The sequence below is a fragment of the Loxodonta africana genome, chromosome 2 (genome assembly GCF_030014295.1).
Source record: "Loxodonta africana isolate mLoxAfr1 chromosome 2, mLoxAfr1.hap2, whole genome shotgun sequence".
Classification (NCBI taxonomy): domain Eukaryota; kingdom Metazoa; phylum Chordata; class Mammalia; order Proboscidea; family Elephantidae; genus Loxodonta; species Loxodonta africana.
Genome location: NC_087343.1, coordinates 161876412 through 161899196, shown reverse-complemented (window position 1 = coordinate 161899196; position 22785 = coordinate 161876412). Strand labels below are relative to the sequence as shown.

Here is a 22785-nt window from a genome sequence, read left to right as displayed (position 1 = left end):
CGATCTTGTATACTACAAACTTGCTAAACACACTTATTAGCTCTAGTAATTTTTTGTAGATTTTTTAGGAATTTTCTAGATACAGTATCATGTTTCCTTTCTAGTTTAGATGCCATTAAGTATTCAGTTAATTGGTATTAATTAGATTATTAAGTAATTGTGGTTTACTACACTGACTAGAATCTCCGGCTCAATGTCAAATAGAAGTGGTGAAAACAAGGGTCTGTTTTCTTCTTAATCTTAAGGACAAAGCATTCACTCTTTCACCATTAAGTATGATGTTAGCTGTGGATTTTTTTTGCAGCTACCTTTTATCAAATTGAGAAAGTTTCCTTCTATTCCTAATTTGTTGAAAGTTTTTATCATGAATGAGTGCTGGATTTTGCCAATTGCTTTTCCTGCATTTATTGAGATGATAACATGGTTTTGCCTTTTATTCTAGTAATATGGTTTATTATACTGATAGATTTTCTGTTATTAAATTAATGTATTCCTGGGAAAATTCCCACTTGGTCATACTTTATCCTTTTTATATGTGTGAATTTGGTTTAGAAAGGATATTTGTAAGTAGTTTTCTGTTATTATGATATCTCTGTCTGGATTTTGTATTAAAATAATACTGGCCTCAGAGAATGAGCAGAAAAGTGTTGTCCCCTCATGTATTGCCCGAATGAGTCTGTAAGGTATTGGTGTTACTTCTTCTTTCAATAGTTGATGGAAATCACCAGTGAGGTCATCTGAGCCTGAGAATTCCTTTGATTTAGTGACCGATCCAATTTTTTTACTTGTTAAATGTCTGCTTGGATTTTTTCCTTAGGCCTGTTTCTATTTGTTTTGTATATTCTCTTGTCTTCTTTGCTTCTCTATTCCTCCCTTAATGCCTTCTTTTTGGTTCAGTATTTTTAGTGTACACTTTGAATTCCTGTTGATTTTTTACTATATGTTTTTGTGTAATTTTTAGAGGTTATTCTAGTAATTACAATATGCATCTTAACTTATTACAATCTACTTCAGATTAATACTTAATTCTGGTAAATATAGAAACATTGCTTCAATATAACTCCATTCCCTTCATCTCTCCTATTTGCTGTTGTTGTCGTACATACATCTAGAAACTAAATAAACCAGCCTTACATGGATTTCTGATTTTCCCCTAAAAGTTATTGTTGTTTTCATTTGTTTTGTTTTTGTTTGTTTCTCTGTTTAGTAACTTTCCTTAGCTAAATCCATGAGATATCTCTCTCCCATGATGTGTGTCTGCTGACGATTTTTTTTTTCTTACAGTTTCTTTAAATTCTAGCCTCCTAGGTTTTTTCTCCTGTGTCTATGTAACTTAGTGGTCAACCAGTAACAACAGTGATTAGATACATTTTGTGCTCATACACATCAAGCCAGAAAGGCTTCCATCTTCAACAGATGGATGAGTTTGTATAGAAAAATGCATGAAAAGTTCATACCATTTTTATATCTCTCCCAGCATTTGCTTTCAAATAGGATTTTGTGTGTGTGTGTGTGTGTGTGTGTATGAGTGTGTCTTCTAAGTACATGTGTAAAGCCTTACAGTTGGCTGGAAGTTTGTGAATTTCTTTAGCTCTTTATGTTCTCTGCTGACTATACGTGAAGTCTCAGCCAAAAATATGCTTGCCCAAACTGTGAATGTAACCTCATAGTTAAGAATCCTCCTGATTCTTAGAGAAGATTATCACTTCCACTAAAAGCACCTTTGGGCACTATTTCAAATCAGGTGACCATTTTCAGCTGTGGCAATTCAGCTACTGATTCTCACAGCCTGCTCTACTTCGATAGAACCTCAAAAAAAAAAAAAAAAAAAGATGAAAAACCTCATGGGGGCCTGGGGATTGACACCGGAGTAGCCCTAGGCAAGAATACCGCAAGCTCTCATTATTCTTCAGAGCTCAGTAGTTTTGAAGCACAAAGGCTTTTCAGTTTGACTTAGGCTTTTGTTGATTTTCATAGTGCTAAAATGCTTATTTTTATCAATCTCTAGCTTTATAGTTGCTTTTTGGAGGAAAGATTTGCTGACCTCTTCACTCTGCTATATCTTAAATTTCTACCCCCAGGGTAATTTTATATTGATTTCCAAAACAGATAGGAACAATTAAACAAAGTATAGATTCATTTTTCCTATAAGCATAGTCACTAAATTTCTAAATAAAATATTAATATCCAAATCCAAGAGTGTTTTAAAAATGCATTGTGATCAAGTATGATTTACCCTAAGAAAACAAAAATTGTTCAGTATAAGAAAATCTATCAAAAAACGTATCTATCACATTAATAGACTAAAAGATGAAAATCAAAGGATGAATTCAATAGTTACAGAACATACAGGGAAGTAATTTGATAATGGTCAACACAAATTTAACAAACTAAGGATAGAAAAGAGCTTTCTAAACCTGCTAACGTTTATAGACAAAACATCTAAAGTAAACAGTGTACTTAATGGAGAAACTTTAGATCCATTCCTTTTAATATGGGGTAGGGAAGAAGGAGGTGTTCGTTATTATTACCTACTGTTTAACCACTGAACTTTAGATACTTTTCAATTATATAAGGAAAGGAAAAGAAATAAAGATTTATGAATATTGGAAGGAAAGTTACAAAACCATTATATGCAGATAATTTGATCAGCTAAGTAGAAAACAATAGACTCAATAGATCAACTATCAGAATTAAAAGAAGAGTTCAGCAAAGTTGTTCAATATAAGATTAACTTGTAGAAATCAACAGAATTTATCTACACCAACAACAACCAAATAGAAATACCCTAAAGATACCCTTGAAAATAGCAATAACATTATAAATTTTCTAAGTATTAACAAAAATTATAAAAATCTCTGTGAAGAATATTTTTGAACTTCTAAAAAGCACATAGAAATTATGTGATGTAATAACAAGAAATTCTATGCTCTTGGACAAGTTAATATGTTAAAAAGTGAATTCTACCTAAATTAATTTACAAATTCTTGGTATCCACAATCCAATTGGGTTCCCAAATTCAAGTTAGATTTTTATAAACTTAATAAACTTTTTATTCTAATATGTATATAGAAAAACATACACCTATGCACAGTCAATTCTACTTTGAAAAATATTAATGAGGAAGAAGGACTTGCCTTACTATTAATTACAGTGATAAACCAATTTAAATGGAATAAAAAACTCAGGTGACACACATACACATTGATACACAAATATCAGTATTAATATCCTTCAAAGTCAGCTACTTAAGTCAATGAGAAACACTGAATGAACAAATCAGTGAGAAAACAAAAGTCTCCGGCACGGACCAAAGATGCTAAAGGACAGAATTTATGAAGGATTGTACTGGGGTGGTAGAAATGGGAATGGTGAAGAGGGCTCATATTTGGGATGTGTTTTATTGGCAGTACCACCAAGGCTAAGAAGCCCTGGTGGTACAATGGTTAAGCTAATCGAAAGGTTAATGCTAATCGAAATGTTGACAGTTCAAACCCACCCAGTCGCTCCACAGAAAAAAGACCTGGTGATCTGCTTTTGTAAAGATTACAGTCTAGAAAATCCTATGGGGCAGTTTTACTCTGTCATATGGGGTCTCCCTGAGTTGAAATTGACTCAATACCACCTGATAACACAACGCAGTCACCACCAAGACTCCTTAATGGAGTGGACATTAGAAAGAGTAACATATTAATGAAGATGAAATTGATGAGGCAAGAGAGAAAGTTTCTGTAGGAGGTAATTGTTTGAACAGGTAGAGCGCCTTATTCTGAGGGTGAGTTGGAGGCTTGATTTTTGATAGGAGCCTAAGCAGAGAGAGTGGATAGATTGTTCTCTTTTGTAATGGAGAGACCAATAACAACAGAAACATAGTTTAATTGTACACATCCACTGAAACAAAGAAAATTAAAAATCTAGATAGAAATCACTTGTAATGCACACACCAAATATTAACTGCCTTAATTTATAAGTAAGTAGCTTCCTTGGTAGCAGCCAATGTAGCATCTAAGAATTTCATGTAGGGATGAAAATTATAAATCAAGCATGTAACATCAACAGGGAGATATATTGTCTTAAAATTCTGTGAATTTATTCTTAAAAATCCTGTTTTGAGTAAAAACCAGAAAATTTATGTCTAGATATGGAAACATCTGAATAGCTATATTGAAAAAAAATAGCAGGTTGTCCAAGATTGGTTTGTATGCTTATATATTTGATTGGCTGGTTGGTTGGTTGGCTTGTATTTTATATTTTTGAAAACTATTGACACATAAGTTTTAATGAAGGCCATAAAGAGTGAGCCTTTTTCCAAATGTGACAAATAAAGGCAGATTTGAAAGTTACCAGTAAAGCTTTCTGAGCCCCAGGAATTTTATAGAACACAGAAGCATCTCCCTGTTGCTAGAAACCAAGGATTTTCAGTTATTAACCAGTTAAATGGTGTCTGTGTTTATAAGATGTATTGTTTTAAAAATGAGACTGATTCAGCCTAGGCAAAGAATTTGGTTGACTAGGTTTACTGTGGAGGCTGAGGTTCACAGGCATTCCAGCGTAATACTGCCAAGGAAGATGGTAGCTTGGTTAGACTGCGGATTCTCTAAGGAATTTGGGCGTGCCCTTCCATGACTGATCATTCTAATTACGTGTCAGAGCCAGGAGAGGAAGAAGAGAAAGAAGGTATTGGGGAAGAAACCACGTAGGAAACCTGTAGGGATGGGAGTGGTAGTCAGGACACCTGCTTATAGCCCCAGCTTTGTTAATAACCTATTGTGAGACACTGTAAGGCAAATATTTCCCCCGACCTGTTTTCTTATTTATAAGGTGAAATGGTTGTGTGGTAGACTAAATCTGTGTCATTTTATTCTTTCCTTTTAAAAGATGCTTTTATTTTGCCACAAAATACTTCTCTCAGCTATTAGCCTGCATCACCATCTGCAAAATAAATATAAGAAGCAACCCTATTTGAAATAGGCAATGAAAGGGGAGAAAAAACAGGAATGAGGCAAGAGCCTGCTAACCTATGTCAAACATTATGACCAACTTTTTAAACTTAGTTTCTCATTTGGCCCACAAAACAAGTCTTCCATTTGAGACCCAGAGGTAGGTAAATTGCCCAAGTGACACAGACAATAAAAAAGGACTCTAAGATTTGAACTCAGATTTAGAGTCCCAGGAAAGCTCTTGTTGGAAGTAAAACAGGGCAGTAGGAATGAGAAATGGTCCTGGAAGGCAGACATTAAACTAGCTTAGGCCTCCTCTCAGCATCTGTCAGGACCCAAATCTTTTCGGAGAGTTGGGTCATGGGTTGGGCAAATGGACAAGCTGTACCAGATATTTAGCCCACCCATGGACGAAGCCATGTTCCCTCCCTTCTAAGTAGTCGGCTTCACAACAGGTATGACCTAGTAATTAGGAAATAAACAGGTAGTCCTAAATAGAGTCAAGCATAATCTCTAAAGCAAACACAACAGGTTGATTCCAAACTGTCTCACCTTTGCTGGGTCGGTGTCTCTGGTGGCCCTTGCCAAATGCCTGGCCCTTTTCTGGTATCTTGCTTCTTTTTCCCTGAAAGAGGACAAAGAATAACATAGCTTAGACATGCTTGCTCAATTTTTATAACAACTTACATGGTAAACTTAACTTTGCCCTGTTTAGGAGCCACAGGCTGCTGTCCTCAGCCCAGTCTGGCATGTCACAATAAGGAGGTCCAAAATTGGACACAGAGCCCCAAGTCTCTCTGTAGTGCTGAATGATATCTCAAACTTGGATCTACAGGAGGAAAATTTCATCAAGGCATGAATCTCTACCTTTACCTTCATAACAAACTACCTGGCCTTGAATACTTCCAACAGCCTGTTGGTCAAAAACCCTAAAAAGACACCTGTTTCATTTTTTGAGCTACTCTGTTTCAAAGACCATATTCACACAGAACCAGAATCTGCCTGTCTGTATTGATTCCTACCTCCCGGGACCCACAGAACAAGTCAGTATCCTCTTCCAAACATGCTCCTTCAACAATTTGAGGACCATTTTTATGCCTTGCACAGTCTCCACCTTTTCAGTTTAAAAAAACTTAGTTGATTCCACCATAATTTACATAGGTAATAAAATAATAATTGATTGAATGACCTTCAAAGTAATGAACTGTCTTGTGTGTGTTAAGGCATTTTTTTTTTTTTTGGTTTGTCTTAAATTACATTTAAATGTAATGTTTTTCCAGTAAATGTATTATATTCATAGTATGAGTCTCCTGTCCAAAGCAACCTCCAATGGAACAAGGAGAAAACTTTATAGTAAATAATACAACTTTCTGTCAGCTTTCAAGAGAATAAGGATTGTTCACACATCCCTGGGCATTTCCAGCCTTAGTTTTGCCCTGCCTTCTTTTACTTTCCCACAGCCTTTTCACCAGAAGCAGTGCATTTGATCAGAGTGTCATTATCCCAGTATTATTGAATATGTCAAATGAAATCCCCTGACACATACCACGTGGCATCAAAAAAGCCAATTATCACATAATTATCTTAAATGTGGGTGAGCTTAGTATCGGCTTGCCACCAGTGTTGAAATTTCATCCACGGTGAGAGACTAAGGATGATGTCCCTGTTCAAAAACCAACTAGGACACTCTAGAGATTTTTAATTGATAATTTAAGCCCATTTCCTCCTTAGAGGTGTCACTGAAGAGAAGGAAACCAAGTCAAGAAGCTTTGGGTAGATGTGCTTAAACTAGCCGTGTCAGGATCTTAACTCTTTCTGAGCTGCAGAGAGTTGGAATCTTCCAGCTAACCATTAGTCCAGCTCATCCTCACATTTATCCCAGATATCAAAGGCACTGGCAGCTTACAGAGACAGTGTGCATCCTGCTTCCCTCTGGTGGTTTTCTGCTATAAGGAGTATCTGGTGTCATTCCCAAGGGGCCCTTCTCAGCCTCTAGGGTACAACAGAGGCAGGAAGTAACAGGCCCAAGGAAGCTGACTTTCTCAAGTTCTTTTTCCCCACAACCAGGAAGCTGAAAAGTAAAACTACATTTTCAAAACACTGGAATATTGCATAAGGCACTAATACCGGACCCTCCAGAATGCTTTTGGAATACCACTTGAGTAGTCATTAAAATCTTTCTAGGTGGGTGGCAATTATCCATCTTTATCAGATGGAAGGTGTCAGAGTGAACTGCTAAGCATTTTTTTTAACCTTATAGATTTAGAAAAATACATTTGAAAGGAAATATATATGTGTGTGTGTATGTATATATATATATATATATATGGTAGCCGGAAAACAACTGGTAACTTAAATTCTTGAAAGGAAGAGGGTCTTTACTCACAATATTACTTTGCACATGGCACATTTCTGGATGAGATTTAATCCATCAGGGCTTTGAAAAAGATTTTTATCCTGGGGACAAAATAATTTTCCAGTTTTCAACAATGCTCGGAATTCACTGCAGGTTTCCTGAGGGGAAGATAAAGTTTTGTTTACTTAAATTTCATCAAAGCAAGACTTTACCTTCTAAGAATTTCCTCAAGCAGTACCACTTAATGACCACCACCCGCCTTGATATGGAAGACGTTCACTCAGTTGATACAAACACACAAACAAAAATAATGACTGGCTTTTCTGTTGAAGATTGCCCATATACCTACTGAGCATTCATCTGAAACCATTAGTGAAATGGAAAGTACAAGGGATGTAGAGTCAAAAGACCTGAGCTTGTATCCCAGAGTTCTCATTTATAAGCCCTAGAGCCTTAGCAAGGTAACCTCTCAAAGGCTCAGTTACCCTATTTTACAGGTGTTATGAAGATTAAATATTGTAAGTATGTAAATCCCTCAGAGAGTGCCTGCTACGTAGCAGATTTTCCTCCTGTCTTATTCCTTCTTCTTTATTACTATTGTTTTCTTTGCTGTTGTCATTATTACTACCATTGAAATATGCTAAAATGACACATATAAAGGTACCTAGAACAGTAGGCCAATAATAAATGCTTTAAAAAGAAACATGAAAGGGTTACTGTAGGACCAAGACAAAGTATGTGAACATGGAAAACCCTGCCTCTGTCAACGTTGCCCAAAGGGTGTACTGCAAGACAACAAGTCCTAGAAATGTTCATAGTTGCTAAATAAAAGTGGGTTCCTTGATCAGACATATTTAGAAAACATTTTTCTACCAGGCCTACCATAAATGACTGCTGGGTGCCAGGCACTGGGGAGACAATGATCAACATAACACATAGGGTTTCTTAAAACTGGGTACCTTTCCTGGAAGGAACCACAGATCTTTGATATATCATATGTCTTGTGGACAAAGGCATTTTACTGTGAAGATAATGAAGCTTACATTTCAGAGCCCCTTCATCATCATATCCAACTATTCCTTTTCACACATTTGTATTTTTTTCTTTAAAAGCCACCACCCGCTGTCTGGGGTCTTAAACACTAGCAAGTGGCCATCTAAGATGCATCAATTGGTCCCAACCCACCTGGAGCGAGGAAGAATCAACAAAACCAAAGACACAAGGTAATTATGAGCTTAAGAGACAGAAAGGGTCACATAAGCCAGAGACTACATCAGCCTGAGACCAGAAGAACTAGACAGTGCCTGGCTACAACCAAAGACTGCCCTGACAGGGAACTCAACAGAGAAACCCTGAGGGAGCAGGAGAGCAGTGGGATGCAAACCCCAAATTCTCGTAAAAAGACCAGACTTAATGGTCAGACTGGGACTGGAGGGACCCCAGGGCCCATGGTCCCCAGACCTTCTGTTAGCCCAGGACAGGGACTATTCCCAAAGCCAACTCTTCCGACAGGGATTGGACTGGAATAGGGGATAGGAAATGATACTGATGAAGAACGAGCTTCTTGGATCAGGTGGACACATGAGACTATGTTGGCATCTCCTGTCTGGAGGGGGGATGAGAGGGCAGAGGGGGCCAGAAGCTACCATTGTTTCTCTCTAACACCGTAATAAAAGCCTCTGGCAGCTAGCATCACCTGGTACCAATGTTAGAGCACTGACAAGTTTGCTTTTGGCTTCATAATAACCTTGCTGTGATGGAATCCTTACGGATTATTACAATACTTTTCCATGCTACCCTGGCTCATGTTTATAACATTCAACATGGCTTTGATGGTGCCAGAAAGAACCCAAGCTACTGAACTTGGAAAATAACAAAAATTCCAGCACCATTAAAAAAAAAAATCTATAGTTTTCATTTATGCCAAAATATTCATAAGACTATTATCACAAATGTTTCCAGAGAAATACTTTTCTTTGTGTTCTTGTTTATGCCAACATAAAAGGTAGCTAAACTTATGTTTTAGGACATTTTTCAGCTAAATAGACTTTAATGGTAAGAATAGCGTTTTTGTTTTTGTTTTTTTACCAAAAGCCATCACCCATTATTTTTGACTCTGAAAAAGAAAATGATGGGAGAGTCACACAATACCCTTCATTTTGCTAATATAAAGCATCCGAGTGAGTGTGCTCTCTGGTTCCCAAAAATCCAGTCTTCTTTGTACTCTACCATACTTTCTATACCTCTCCTTAATTAGTAAACTTTGAAGAAATAATAGAGATTATGATAAAATTCTCTAGAACATTCCTATAAGTTTTTTTTTTAATGCTACACGAAAATACAACAAGTGATTATTTTAACCATGGTTCTAAGAGTTTCCATGTAAAGAAGAGTCATTTCACTCTTTTATTATTTCATGTTCATGGCCTTTGAGAGAAGTAACACATGAGCCATATTAATGGCATAAAAATGTATGTCTGTGTGTGTGTGCGTATGTACCTATGTATGTAATTGGCCCTCTTAAATAGAGGGCCACATAGATAGAAAAATTTAAGTTCTATAGAAAATGAAGCTGTTATTTCTCAGAGAAAAGACCTCTGAGAGTTGGTAAAGCACCCTCCTACCTTAGGGCTTCTGCTGCTGCTGGTACTTCTGCCCGGTCTGCTCTAAGTTGCAAGGATCTGCACAGCTCACTCCTTCATTACCTCCAGATTGTTGTTCTCATGCCACCTTGTTAGTGAGAACTTCCCTGACCATCCCAATGAGAACTGATACTGTCTCCATACCCAGCAATTCCTACCCTTCATCCTGTCGTTTTTCTCCTAGCACCAATCATTATTTAATCCAGTAGGCATGTCATAAACACACTTATTAATTTGCCTGTTTCCACCGCTAGAATATAAGTCCCATGAAGATAGAGCTTTTTCTCTATATTATTTCCATAGACTATTCCCAACATTTCAAAGAGTGTCTGACACATAATAGATGTTCAGTAAAAATTTATCGAATGAAATATGTACATTGACCTGAAGCTACAGACAATCTCATTTTGCACTACAGTTACCAGGAGACTTATTCAGCTTCCTATGTGTGTCCTGGCTTGTTTAGATGTTAAGCTGAATAATAGTAATTCATCAGTTGATTTTATTTCTTATTTGTGCATAGAATATAAAATACTCCTTTAGGATGGTGGATTGCCTCTTGCAGACATCCATCATCATTAATCCCTTGGTTTTTCTGTGTGTGTAATTCATGTCTTGATTCATAAAGACCTGTTTCTGTGTTTTTAACAAAAGCTATCGGGATCTATCAGTATACTATGTGTACATTATCAACTGTAGGTGTTGGCCACAAACCATTTTTCTTCAGGGATCTTGGAATGGAATCAATGAACAGAAGAGGCAGGACTAACCTGATTTTCATCCTCGCTGGCAGCATCTGGGACAAAAACACAGAAACCAAAGTTAAGGGAATGTAAAATACATAATAAATAAAACAAACATTCACTCAGTGCAGCATCTTGATTGCTTTAACACCAATATGTTGTAAAACTACAAATTCCTTTCGAACACCTTAACATTTAACACGGCAAATAAAATGAGGGCGCTGCTCCAAGAGATCAGTGTATTCACTCCTGAAGGTCCAATAGGTCATAAAGATCCAGATATGTAGAAAATAATATTCATCTCCTTTCTGATCCCTCACAGTGTATAATTTCTAAAAGGTCGTTTCAGAGTAACGTATGGCAGATCTTCTTTTACAATTATAATGTAATGTACATACCTATTGACAAAAATTTATGCAATGCATAATGTCAGTTATAATATACTTGAAAATTGTAATATATGATGAAGACTATGTACACATAAAATTTCATTTTCTGGACTCTAGCGACTCTCCTGCCTCTTTACAGCTACAAAAACTAGAAATCTGGCAAAAATTAAGATTACTTAAAATTGCTAGACTCCTAAATTCTCTGATTAACAGACTCTTTTCTCTATCTACATACTTATATTAGGAAAATGGGCAATATTTGTGTATGATGATCCCACCAACTCTCCATCTCTGAGGTTCCCTTTATAAAATGTAAATACTTCAGAGACAGATGAATATAGGGAATCTGTTTCCCTCAAAATCAAATAGCAAATATAAAACTTATCTCCCAGTGTCCGCAAAAGTCCTTCACCTTATAGGAGAAATGCTTTCAATTTATTTAGGATGAATGAATATCCTATAAGGCACAACTGCTTAACAAGAAGAAATGATTGAATTTTTCAAAATATATACATATAGTAACTTATATGCTACTTATATATAATATTAAAAATATATATCATATGTATATACGCAATATGAATTGATATGCTTGAAAAGGGGACAATGAAAAGAATAATCTATTAATTTTTTAGAACTAATGCAGAAGTGATGGAAGAATTTCTCATGGATAAATTTCAGATTATCTCAAGCTATTTGCCATTTCTAAAAATAACAGCATAGTTATATAGCCACATACATAAGTATTCAAAGCTCTGTGTCTAGCAGGAATATTCAGGATTTCAGGAATATCATTATCATTATTATTTAAGTACAAGTCCCTTCCCTAAAGCTTGAGATGTGTGACTAGAGGCTTAGATTGTATGCAAATTGCTCACCTTGTATGAGGCAAAGAGCCAGAGTCAGAAGCATTGGCACTGTAACTATCTTCATGATGAAGATGATGTAAGTCAGTTACAAGTCAGCTCCGTGGATTGCTCAGCTGGTGCTCTAAGACTGAACCCGTGGAAATGAAGCTCACTTTTATATGAGGAAACTTGGTTAACACCCACATCACAAGCCAAAATTATAAAACCAGTTGTACAAGGTCATGCTATGCCACACTTGTCTATGTACATCCTATAAGGAACCTGTCAAGGTAGCAGATTTGAACAGATAATATCTATTTCTACAGCAGTAATGTGTTCTCATGATATTTCCCCCAAAAGGCAATAGGTTGGCTGCAAGGACCCTTCTCAAAGTTGAAAATTCCATAATCCTGTATAAGGACTGGATTCTTCAGCAATGCCAGACACACTACCTCATAGCCAAACATGTTTCTAACTGGGCTCTTCCATAATTGGAAGGGGAGGGGAAAAGAGGACAGATTGGTTGTCCTATATCAATCAGGTAAAGATTTAAAGATTTCCACATCTGGGGGAAGCTTCTTACAGTGAGAGAACCTACGGTTCCTGCTGCTTCCATTTACTGTTTTGAAGGGTCTGAAGTGTCAAACTCATACATAAGCTACAGTTGGACAACCTTAGGGATAGCCTAGGAAAATTTTCATATTGAATATATGGAAGAACTAGAAACTCAGAGAAGGAGTAGTGACTTTCCCAGGAGCACAGACGTTAGATGGAAAGGACAGACCTGGCATTTGAAAGTAGATCACAAGTTCAGCTTCTTTCTCCTCCATACATTGCTTCACCGTCACTCATTAGTAAAAGCATAAACATTGTGGAATCAAAGCTTGTAGGTAATAAATTCTTTTTTAATTCTCAATCTGAATATTTTATATTCTAAAGCCTAATGTTGTAGTCTAACCAAAACATTGTAATGCTAAAAAAATTACAGATTCAGGGGATAACTTTCCACAGTCCATCGCTCCCCAAATTACTGTCTGAAAAATTTCACTCAGTTTTCCCCTAAGTTAAGTTTACTCTTGTATGCCTCCTTATTTAGTCCCCCAAGAATAAAACAATAAATAAAATATTTAACAAACTATAAATTTAATTTTTTTTCTAGAGAAAGCATCTTCTACTTAATCAGTCCTTCCATTTTTCTGCTAAGGCCCTTTCTCCCGGCTTATTTTACTCTATCAGCTTAAGAAACCAGCTGAAGAATCACGTAAAGGTGACTGAAGCCACAGCATGAAGATTTAGTTCCAATACATCTCAGGATCTAAACACTCACAGAAGCAAAATTTGGGACTGTATGGCATCAAAGCCCTTTGAAGTTTGTGCCAGAAAACTGAGCAAGGCTGGCCAACTTTGGGATTTTCAATATTCTGAAAAGCATCAAAGCCAGGGTATTTCCTTTCCTTTTTTTTTCTCCATGAAATAATTTGTTTCTTATAAAAAGATAATCACTGGTTTCAAGATCCGCCTTATATAACAAGGTGATTAGCTGTGGTACTTCCCCGAGGTTCTGTAAAATTAGCGACCACGAAGAGTAGATTCAAATTTCATTACTATTACAGGTTAGAAAATTGAAGCCCACCATGGCTTACCAGAAAGAGAATATGACTGGGAGTCAGGAAATCTGGCTCTATTCCTGTCTTTGTAACTACTCCACGTAATGGAAACGAAATTGCTTTGGAGGTGGGTAGAGCTGGGTCCAAATCTTGACTCATCAATTACTAGCTGCATTGCGGGGGGAAGGTCACATATTTTCTCTGTGCGACATAGCTATTGACGTAAGTTCCAAAGACGAGTTCCTTATGCAAAATCCGTGTTATGTGAGAGTCGGACCGAGCCCCGCCTTTGGCGCCAGTGTCCTCCCCCCTAACCGTCCTCCTCCATCACTTTCTGCTTTAGGGCACTCTGGGCTCGCATCTCCTTCTTGGGATGTGTGTAGCCAGGCGGCCCCTTTCCCCATCACGCCTTCCCTACCTCCATAGAACTCTCGGGGTTGAGGTTGGGGGTGGGGGAGCAGGTGGTCAGATGTTGTCCATAGCCCACCACCACGACTGCATTCTACCTCCCGCTGCCTACCCTGGGCGGGGACCCTGTTCATGCTCTGTCCCCCCCTGGCCCTGCAGTCCTGGCCTCCTTCCCTTTCCCCCATTCCTGCCTCCCTCCAGTGACCTCCCTGGCCGCTTCGTGCCCTGGCCTGGCCTTCCCCTGCCTGTCCTCAGTCTTGTGTCATCCCACTATTGCCCTGCACCCTCTGCGGCTGGACTGAGATGTCGCAGACAAACAGGAGATGCTGTCCAGTCCTGTCCTGTGGCCGCCAGCTGCTTTCCCTTGAGTAGCGCAATCATCACCAGGGCTTCCTGTATATGCTTGGGCTGGCCCTCAGAGGCACCCTGGGCCCAGTCTTGGCCAGCATGGATAAGGAGATAGTCCTTAAGTGAGGAGTATACAAACCCAGTGCCCTCGAGTCGATTCTGACTCATAGCGACCCTATAGGACAGAGTAGAACTGGTCCATAGAGTTCCCAAGGAGCGCCTGGCAGATTCAAACTGCCAACCCTTTGGTTAGCAGCCATAGCACTTAACCACTATGCCACCAGGGTTTCCAAGATAGATATATATATACACACATACATGTATATATATATCCCATTTCTGTCCATTGGATTCTGAATCACAGTCACCCTAAAGAACAGAGTAGAACTGCCCCACAGGGTTTCCAAGGAGCAGCTGGTGGATTCTAACTGCTGACCTTTCGGTTAATAACCTGAGCTCTTAACCACTGAGCACCAGGGCTCTCTCTGTCTCTCTCTTTCTATATATATATACAGAAGAAAAAAATATATAAATAGCCTAGAATAATTCAAGATATATGTGATAAGCTTTATAGTTAATGATATATTGTCTCTACCTTTATATCATTAGAATGATGTTGTTCTACTAATTTTTTTAAGATTCTGGGAAGTCAACGGCTCTTGAACTTGGACCTCAACCACAGATTTTTCTCATGATAGAATAACTGCCACAACACATTCTGAAATGAAATGAAAGAGTAAAAATATATGTTCTTTTTTTTTAGTTTGTAATTGTATCTAAACCACAATGTCTAAATAAATCAAAGCATTAGCTCTTTGAAACTTGACAAAATCATTGCTAAGGTTCAATCCTCATTAATTACTTGCCTGTATCTGTTAAAGCCTCTTCTAAATATTAACACCTCAGTATTAATTTTTTTTAATTTTTCATCTGCCCTGTCAGACCATATGAATGTATCTCAACTGTACACTCTGTTACTGGTGGTAGGAAAGCTTGATGTCTTACAACAGAATAGGTGACTGTGTAATATGATCTGATGACCCCAAATCTATCCCAAAAGGATAATATTCCTAGAATAAGAAGTAGTGCTAGGGCGGAACAAAAGAAGCAAAAGATGATGCCTCTTTAAAGAATCTCTGTTATGAGGAAAGATCGAAGGAGTTGATTTCCTTCTGACTGGAAGAGATCTCCCCATGGACACCCAGAGCCTTCTGAAGAGATGAACAAGAGGTTTGGAACTGATAACTTCTTCCAAGAGGAGAAGACAATCAAAAGATTTGGTGAGCATGCTTAATATTGGAAACGTTCATCGACTTGTTCATATCATCAGGACTTTTCCTCCATTTCATTTCAGGAATGTTGTAAATCCAAAGGTGATTCATTACTGTTAATCATTCCTTGTTTCTAAAAACCATATAATTTAAATTGAAATGAATAGGATTGAGGTTTTGGAGAACTGGGTTTTGGGTCAGAATTAGGTTAGAAGATTACTTTTCTCAAATCCCAAATTCCATCTATGTTTCAGCTCCTTCAATGACTCATCAACCATGTAGAAACCTCTTTCCTCTCATTAGAATGGGGTAGGGCTTGGAAATAAACAGTATAAACCTTACACTGCTACATATAAATGGCCAAGAATCTGAGCTCATGGGAAGGACATTGACAGTGAAGGAAGAGATGAGAAATTTTTCAAGTAAATAAGATTTTTGTAGACCAATAATAGTACTTAAAAAGTGCCCTGGTGGCACAAGCAGTTAAGCACTTGGCTGCTAACCAAAAGGTTGAACCTACCCATCAGCTTCATGGGAAAAAGACCTGGCAGTCCTCTGTAAATATTACAGCCCAGGAAACCTTATGGGGCCATTCTACTCTGTCACATGCGGTGGCTATGCATCAAGAACCACTCCACAGCACCTAACAACAACATTACTGAAGAGTAAGATTATTTCCAAAGTTTAAAGTTATCAGATCATTGCTCAAATTGTCTCTTTTTCTGTGCAAAGAGATCCTTGGATATGGTAATAACTTAATAAATAACTATAAAACCAATAAAACCAAACCCATTGCCAACGAGTCTATTCTGACTCGTGGAGATCCTATACCAAAAATCAAACCCAAAACCCGTTGCCGTTGAGTTGATTCTGACTATTGGACAGAGTAAAACTGCCCCATAGGGTTTCCAAAGAACAGCTGGTAGATGAACTGCTGACTTTTTAGTTAGCAGCCCAGTTCTTAACCAGTGTGCCACCAGGGCTCTAGCAACCCTATACCAAAAAACCAAACCCACCACCATGGAGTTGATTCTGACTCAGAGCAACCCTATAGTTCCTTACAATTCTACAGCTTTCAAAACACTCTGCCACTCGTTAACTGTCTTGATTTGTTTGTGCAATGCTGTGTTAAGATCTCAGCTGCTAACCAAAAGGTGGGCAGTCAGAATCCACCAGTCACTCCTTGAAAACCCTGTGGGGCAGTTCTACTCTGTGCTAGAGGGTCACTATGAGTCAGAATCCACTCCACAGCAGTGAGTTTTTTGGCTTTTGTGGTGAGATGGCAAAGACAAATCTACTATTGGAAGGAATTATAGTTTTTCTTATACTGCATATGTGGAAACTGAGGTTATCAGAGGAACAGCAGCTTGCCTAAAATCACATGACTGATAAAGGGATGAACCGTTATCAGAATTCATATTTACCTTAATTATTGTGGAATCAGGTCTCTCCTCACGCTGATATGGTTCTTTCCCCAGTCCTCTGCTCACTCTCACTTTCTCCCTTTCTTGCTCTCTCTCTCTTTCACTCACACACACACTCACATGCACATGCACGCACATACACAAATATACATCATATACCCAAAATCACTTGGGCAAAAAGAGGTGTGATGTGATCATGACTGAAAAGCATATGTGCTAATATATTTTAGAATATGAAATACTTTATTTCTTACATTCTCTATTGATTTTTTTATTCCCTTTATTATAATTCTTTTTTGTTTTTTGATTTTGTTTTGCCCCATCAGTTCAGCCTATCCGTATTCTCCTTTTACAAAGACGCTAATTGGAAAACAGCCTTTATCCATTCACCTTCTCATCTTGAAATGTTCCATTAACTAGCTTCACTCCCTCCATGAGAAGTCTTCTGTGTTTGTGCTGGAAGGGCTCAGAATCTATAGAGATAAATATCTCATTGTATGTAAGAATAGAATGGAATGGACCTTGACTTGATCATTGAGTATACGGACCCTGCTATTAATAGATATAGTTGTTGCTGTCTTTAGATTAAGATTAAGAAGACAGGAAAGTTGTCAATCACATAAACAGCCTTAGAAAAGGTGGTAACTAGCTTTAGTCTACAATATAAAAAAAAAGCTAAGGATTATTTTTTCTTTTTCTCCTAGATAGAAAATACTAGTTATGCTCCTGGAAAAAGTATTAGAGAATTATACAGGAAATTATTTAATTATTTTAGGTTTTATGTATTATTTAGTATGATTTGGTGGGTTATTGTTTGGGTCTGGAAACACTCTAAAAATTTTCCAGTATAAATTAGTGGTAATTCCTTCTTCACTTTATGCCATTCCAGCTCACGAAAGGTTTCATAGGAAGACTCTACTTTTGGATAGTAGGGGGAATCCCGTAGTGAGTGGTAACAGTTGGAATCAAACGAAGGTTTCTTAAATCAAGATTCTATTGTTTTTTCCAAATGCCCTGTTGGCTTTCCTAACAATGTAAAAGATGCTTAACAATATAGCTTTCATAATTAATTAGGAAACAAATGATGAGAAGGCATTAAGAAGGCAGAAGAGAAGACTAAAACATCTGCTTTATTCTGAAAAGAGAAACAAATTAGCATGTAAACTACAGCATATTCCAGTTTGTTTTTAAATAATAAGTACAATTTCTACTTCTGACCAAGATGGAGGGACAGGGAAATAAAATGATTTATCACCCTGCCCGAAAGAATGGGAAAAAAATAAAACAACAGAAAATTATATGAAATTATGGCTTTCTGATATTGGACATGAGACAGTGCAGGGCAGTGACCCCTGAGAAAGGGGAAACTAACCAAGTGAGCCCTACATTTCCATAGCATACTACTACCTGGAGAGAATTTCCAGGAGACAGATAGGGAGAGGAAACACAGGTAGAACCCAGCAGTATTCTGAGTTGAGGAGAAAGAGCTGAGAGTCCTGAGAGACAAAGGGGGCTAAAATTCACATGGCATGATATGAAAAGAACTACAGAGAGCTCCAGAGATCTGCAACAAATAGTCGTCATGGAGTGTTCAACTGAGTACCAATCAGTAAATGAACATAAGTATGGGGAGATAATCACTCTAAGGATCAACCCCCCTAAAAAAACAAACAAACAAAAAAACATTGCCCTCAAGTCCATTATGACTCATAGCGACCCTGTAGGACAGAGTAGAACTGCCCCCATAGGGTTTCCAAGGCTGTAATCTTTATGGAAGCAGACTGCTACATCTTTCTCCTGCAGAGTGGCTGGTGAGTTTGAACTGCCGGCTATTGCAAACAGACAAGTATTGTATGAGATCACTATTATAAGATCTCATGAAAAGGTTTAAACACAGAAGAAAGCATTCTTTGATGGTTATGAGGGTGGGGAGGGAGGGGGAGGAGAATTCACTAACTAGATAGTAGGCAAGAATCATCTTAGGTGAAGGGGAATTCACTAACTAGATAGCGGAAAAGAATCATCTTAGGTGAAGGGAAAGACAACACACAATGTAGGGGAAGTCAGCACAACTGGACCAAAGCTAAAGCTAAGAAGTTTCCTGAACACAATCAAAGACTTCAAGGGACAGAGTAGCTGGGGCTGGTGCCTGGGGACCATAGTTTCAGTGAACATCTAGGTCAATTGGTATAATAAAGTTTATCAAGAAAATGTTCTGTATCCTTCTTTGGTGAGTGGCGCCTGGGGTCTTAGAAGGTTTAAGAAGCCATCTAAGGTCCCAATCCACTTGGAGCAAAGGAGAATGAAGAACACCGAAGACACAAGGAAAATATTAGCACAAGAGACAAAAGGTCCACATAAACCGGAGACTCCATCATCCTGAGACCAGAAGAACTAGATGGTGCCCAAACCCAAAATCAAACCCATTGCCATCGAGTCGATTCCAACTCATAGCGACCCTATAGGACAGAGTAGAACTGCCCCCATAGAGTTTCCAAGGAGTACCTGAGATGGTGCCCAGCTACCACCAATGACCACCCTGACAGGAAACACAACAGAAAGTCCCACACCAGGGCAGGAGAAAAGTGTGGAGCAGAACTGAAATTTGTGTAAAAAGACCAGACTTAATGGTCTGACAGAGACTGTAGGAACCTCAAAACTATGGCCCCCAGACGTTCTGTTAACCCAGAACTAAAACCGTTCCCTAAGCCCACTCTTCAGACAAAGATCAGACAGGACTATAAAATAAAAAATTATACTTGTGAGGAGTACACTTCTTAATTCAATCAGATACACAAGACCAAATGGGAAGCTCCTGTCTGGAGGCAGGATGAGAAGGCAGGAAAGGACAGGAACTGGTTGAAAGGAGGAGTGTGCTGTCACATTATAGGGATTGCAACTAATGTCACATAACAATATGTATATAAATTTTTGTATGAGAAATTGAGCTATAAACTTTCACCTAAAGCACATTTAAAAAAAAAAAAAAAAGCATAGATGTGACTTTGAGGACTAAGGTACACCTGACCTGAACCATGATATATTCAATTGCCTCATATGCATGCAAAAAAAAAATGAACCACCGACCTTTCAGTTAGTAGTCGCGTGCTTAACAACTGCACCACCAGGACTCCTTCTCTATGGATTAGAGGGAACAATATACAAAGGTCACACAGGGCAGGAAATAGATTGTGTTTCCACCAGCAGAGGGAAATACCTCAGTATTTAGTTAGAGACCTGAGAAGGGTATTGTTTCAGTAGTTAATCCTAGACCAAAGGCCGCTCTGCTCCTAACAGCAAGGCTTAAAAGCAAGCCTAGAAAGGATCAGACTGTTTCCAAGTAGCTTTCCCAGGATGGACTTTGAAATAATAATTTAAAAGTCCCGAAAAAGAAATCTTCAGGCCCATATGGTTTCAGCCACAGGATGATACCAAAACTTTAACACCGGTTTTACAGTCTTTTCTAGAAAAAGGAAGAGGAAAAATCATTTCCCAACTTACTTTATAAAGCTGATACTCGAACGCCAACACCAGAAAAAGGCAGTACCAAAAAATGAAAACAACAGATCATTGTGCAAATGAGAAAATTCTTAAAATATTAGCAAATGGAATACAGCGTATATAAAAATAATTATTCACCATGACCAAGTGGGGTTTGTTCGAGGGATGCAAGACTTGCAGCTTCAGTATTCAAAAATAAATCAGTGCAATCCTCCTCCATATTTAATAAACTAAGGAGGAAAAATTATGTGGACATATCAATCAATGCAGAAAATTTATTTGAAGAAACTCAACACCAGCTCATAATAAAAATTCTTATAAAAATATGAATAGTGAAGAACTTCCTCAACTTGACAAGGGACATTTTTAATAAAAAGCATATATTTAACGGTGTCAAAAAGTAAAGCAGTGCTGAACATATACAAGCACACACATGCACACACACTGGAGGGAGTATGTCAAAGAAGCACAGAAAGCAATTGAAAAAGTTCCCAATATCCAAAGCTGAAACAATTAGAGCAACAAAATAAGTAAAATAGTATTGGATTATAACCCAAAGTAAAAATAAATATCCATACTGATATAAATAAATAATTGATTACATCAATAAAGGGAGGAGAAGAGACAAATATCCCATGCAGGAGAATTCCGGATAATTTATGTAGATGCTCCGCTCTCAAGGAAGGAGAGCCTAACTCCCAACTCCCTAGGTGTGGGCTACATATACGGACTTCCCTTCAAAGTGTAGAATGGAAAGGGGGAAAAAAAGGTAATTTTTCAGTGGAAAAACCTGGCAAACACTACATCAGCCAGGCGATCAAGATCAACATCAACAGTTATGAATCATGTTGGTAGTATGTATCCTTGATACAAGGAGCCCTGTTGGTGCAGTGGTTAAGGGCCTGGCTGCTAACCAAAGGGTTGATGGTTTGAGCCTGCAAGCCACTCTGCAGAAGAAAGATATGGCACTCTGCTTCTATAAAGATTACATTCTTGAAAACCCTATGGGGCAGTTCTATGTTGTCCTATAAAGTTGCTTTTAGTCAGGTCACTTTTAGTCAGAGTTGACTTGACTGCAATGGGTTTGGTTTTTGTTCCGGTTTTGTTTTTGGTATCCTTGATGTGATGTAATTAAAATGACACCCTACCTCTGTGTCTTCCTCCCAAAAACCTATAGCCTCATTTTTATCATAAGAAAAACATCAGACAGATTCCAATAGTTGGGCGTCCTACAAAATAATTAACCAGTACTCTTCAAAATTGTCAAGTTCTTCAAAAACAAGAAAAGTGTGAGAAACTGCCACAGACAAGTGGAGCCATGACAACTAAATGGAGTGTCATATCCTGGATGGAATCCTGGAACAGAAAAGGGACATGAGATGAAAACTAAGGAATTCTGAATCAACTATATGAATTATAATATTCATATAATATATTATTAATTAATTGTATATGAATATTAGTCCCTTAATTATAACAAATATGTCACACTAATGCAAGTTAATAATAGGGAAATTCAACATTTACTGAATTCTTCAGCAACAGAATAATACACTTTCTTCTCATTTAGAACATACACGTTTTTTATTTGAAAATTAAAACACTCTACAAAGTAAGAGATGGGTCAAAGAAGAAACCTCCAGAGAAATTAAAAACCTACATTTACACAAAAACCTTCACACATATGTTTTAGCAGCTTTTTTCATAATCACCCAAACTGGAAGCAACAAGATATCCTTCAATAGGTGAACTGACAAATTAACTGTGGGATAACAGTTATTGTTCACAGATAAAAAGAAATGAGCTCTCAAGCCAAGTCATGAAAAGACATAGAGGAACTTTAAATGCATATTGCTAAGTAAATTTTTTTTTTATAAGTGAAAGAAGTCAATATGAAAAGGCTATATATATTGCATGATTCCAATTTTGTAACATTCTAGGAAATGCAAAACTATAGAGACAGTAAAAGGATCAGTGATTGCTGGGGGCTGGTGGGGCCAGGAGAATTTTAGGGCAGTTCAATTATTCTATATGATACTGTAATAGAGGACAGAAGGTATTGAACCTTAATGCATGTAATTTTTTTTTTTAATTTTTAGATGGTTGTGAGATCCTGAACAGGATGCAGATATGACAAGAGAATCTAATTTTATTACAAATGTATGAAATAAGCTCAATGAAGAGGATGTGGGTAAAATGTGCTGACGTAAGTATCTTTGGAAACAAGTGGAGTCTTTAAGATTAAAGACCAAAAGGATTGCACATAAAGCACCATACTTTAATTGATAAAGCTCTTTCCCATGTGGGT

General features: G+C 37.7%; 1 protein-coding gene across 1 annotated transcript in view; it reads right to left on the bottom strand.

Moving 5' to 3' along the window:
- The window catches only part of SPINK5 (serine peptidase inhibitor Kazal type 5), a 79877-nt gene extending 67762 nt beyond the window's left edge, over nt 1–12115 (bottom strand). Inside the window, exons 1-4 of the mRNA XM_064277919.1 lie at nt 11949–12115; nt 10709–10734; nt 7327–7454; nt 5493–5565 (exon numbers count right to left, since the gene is read on the bottom strand). Coding sequence (XP_064133989.1) covers nt 5493–5565; nt 7327–7454; nt 10709–10734; nt 11949–12003 — 282 coding nt within the window. The 5' untranslated portion in view covers nt 12004–12115. The remainder of the gene's footprint in view (nt 1–5492; nt 5566–7326; nt 7455–10708; nt 10735–11948) is intronic.
- Between the last annotated feature and the right edge of the window lie 10670 nt (nt 12116–22785).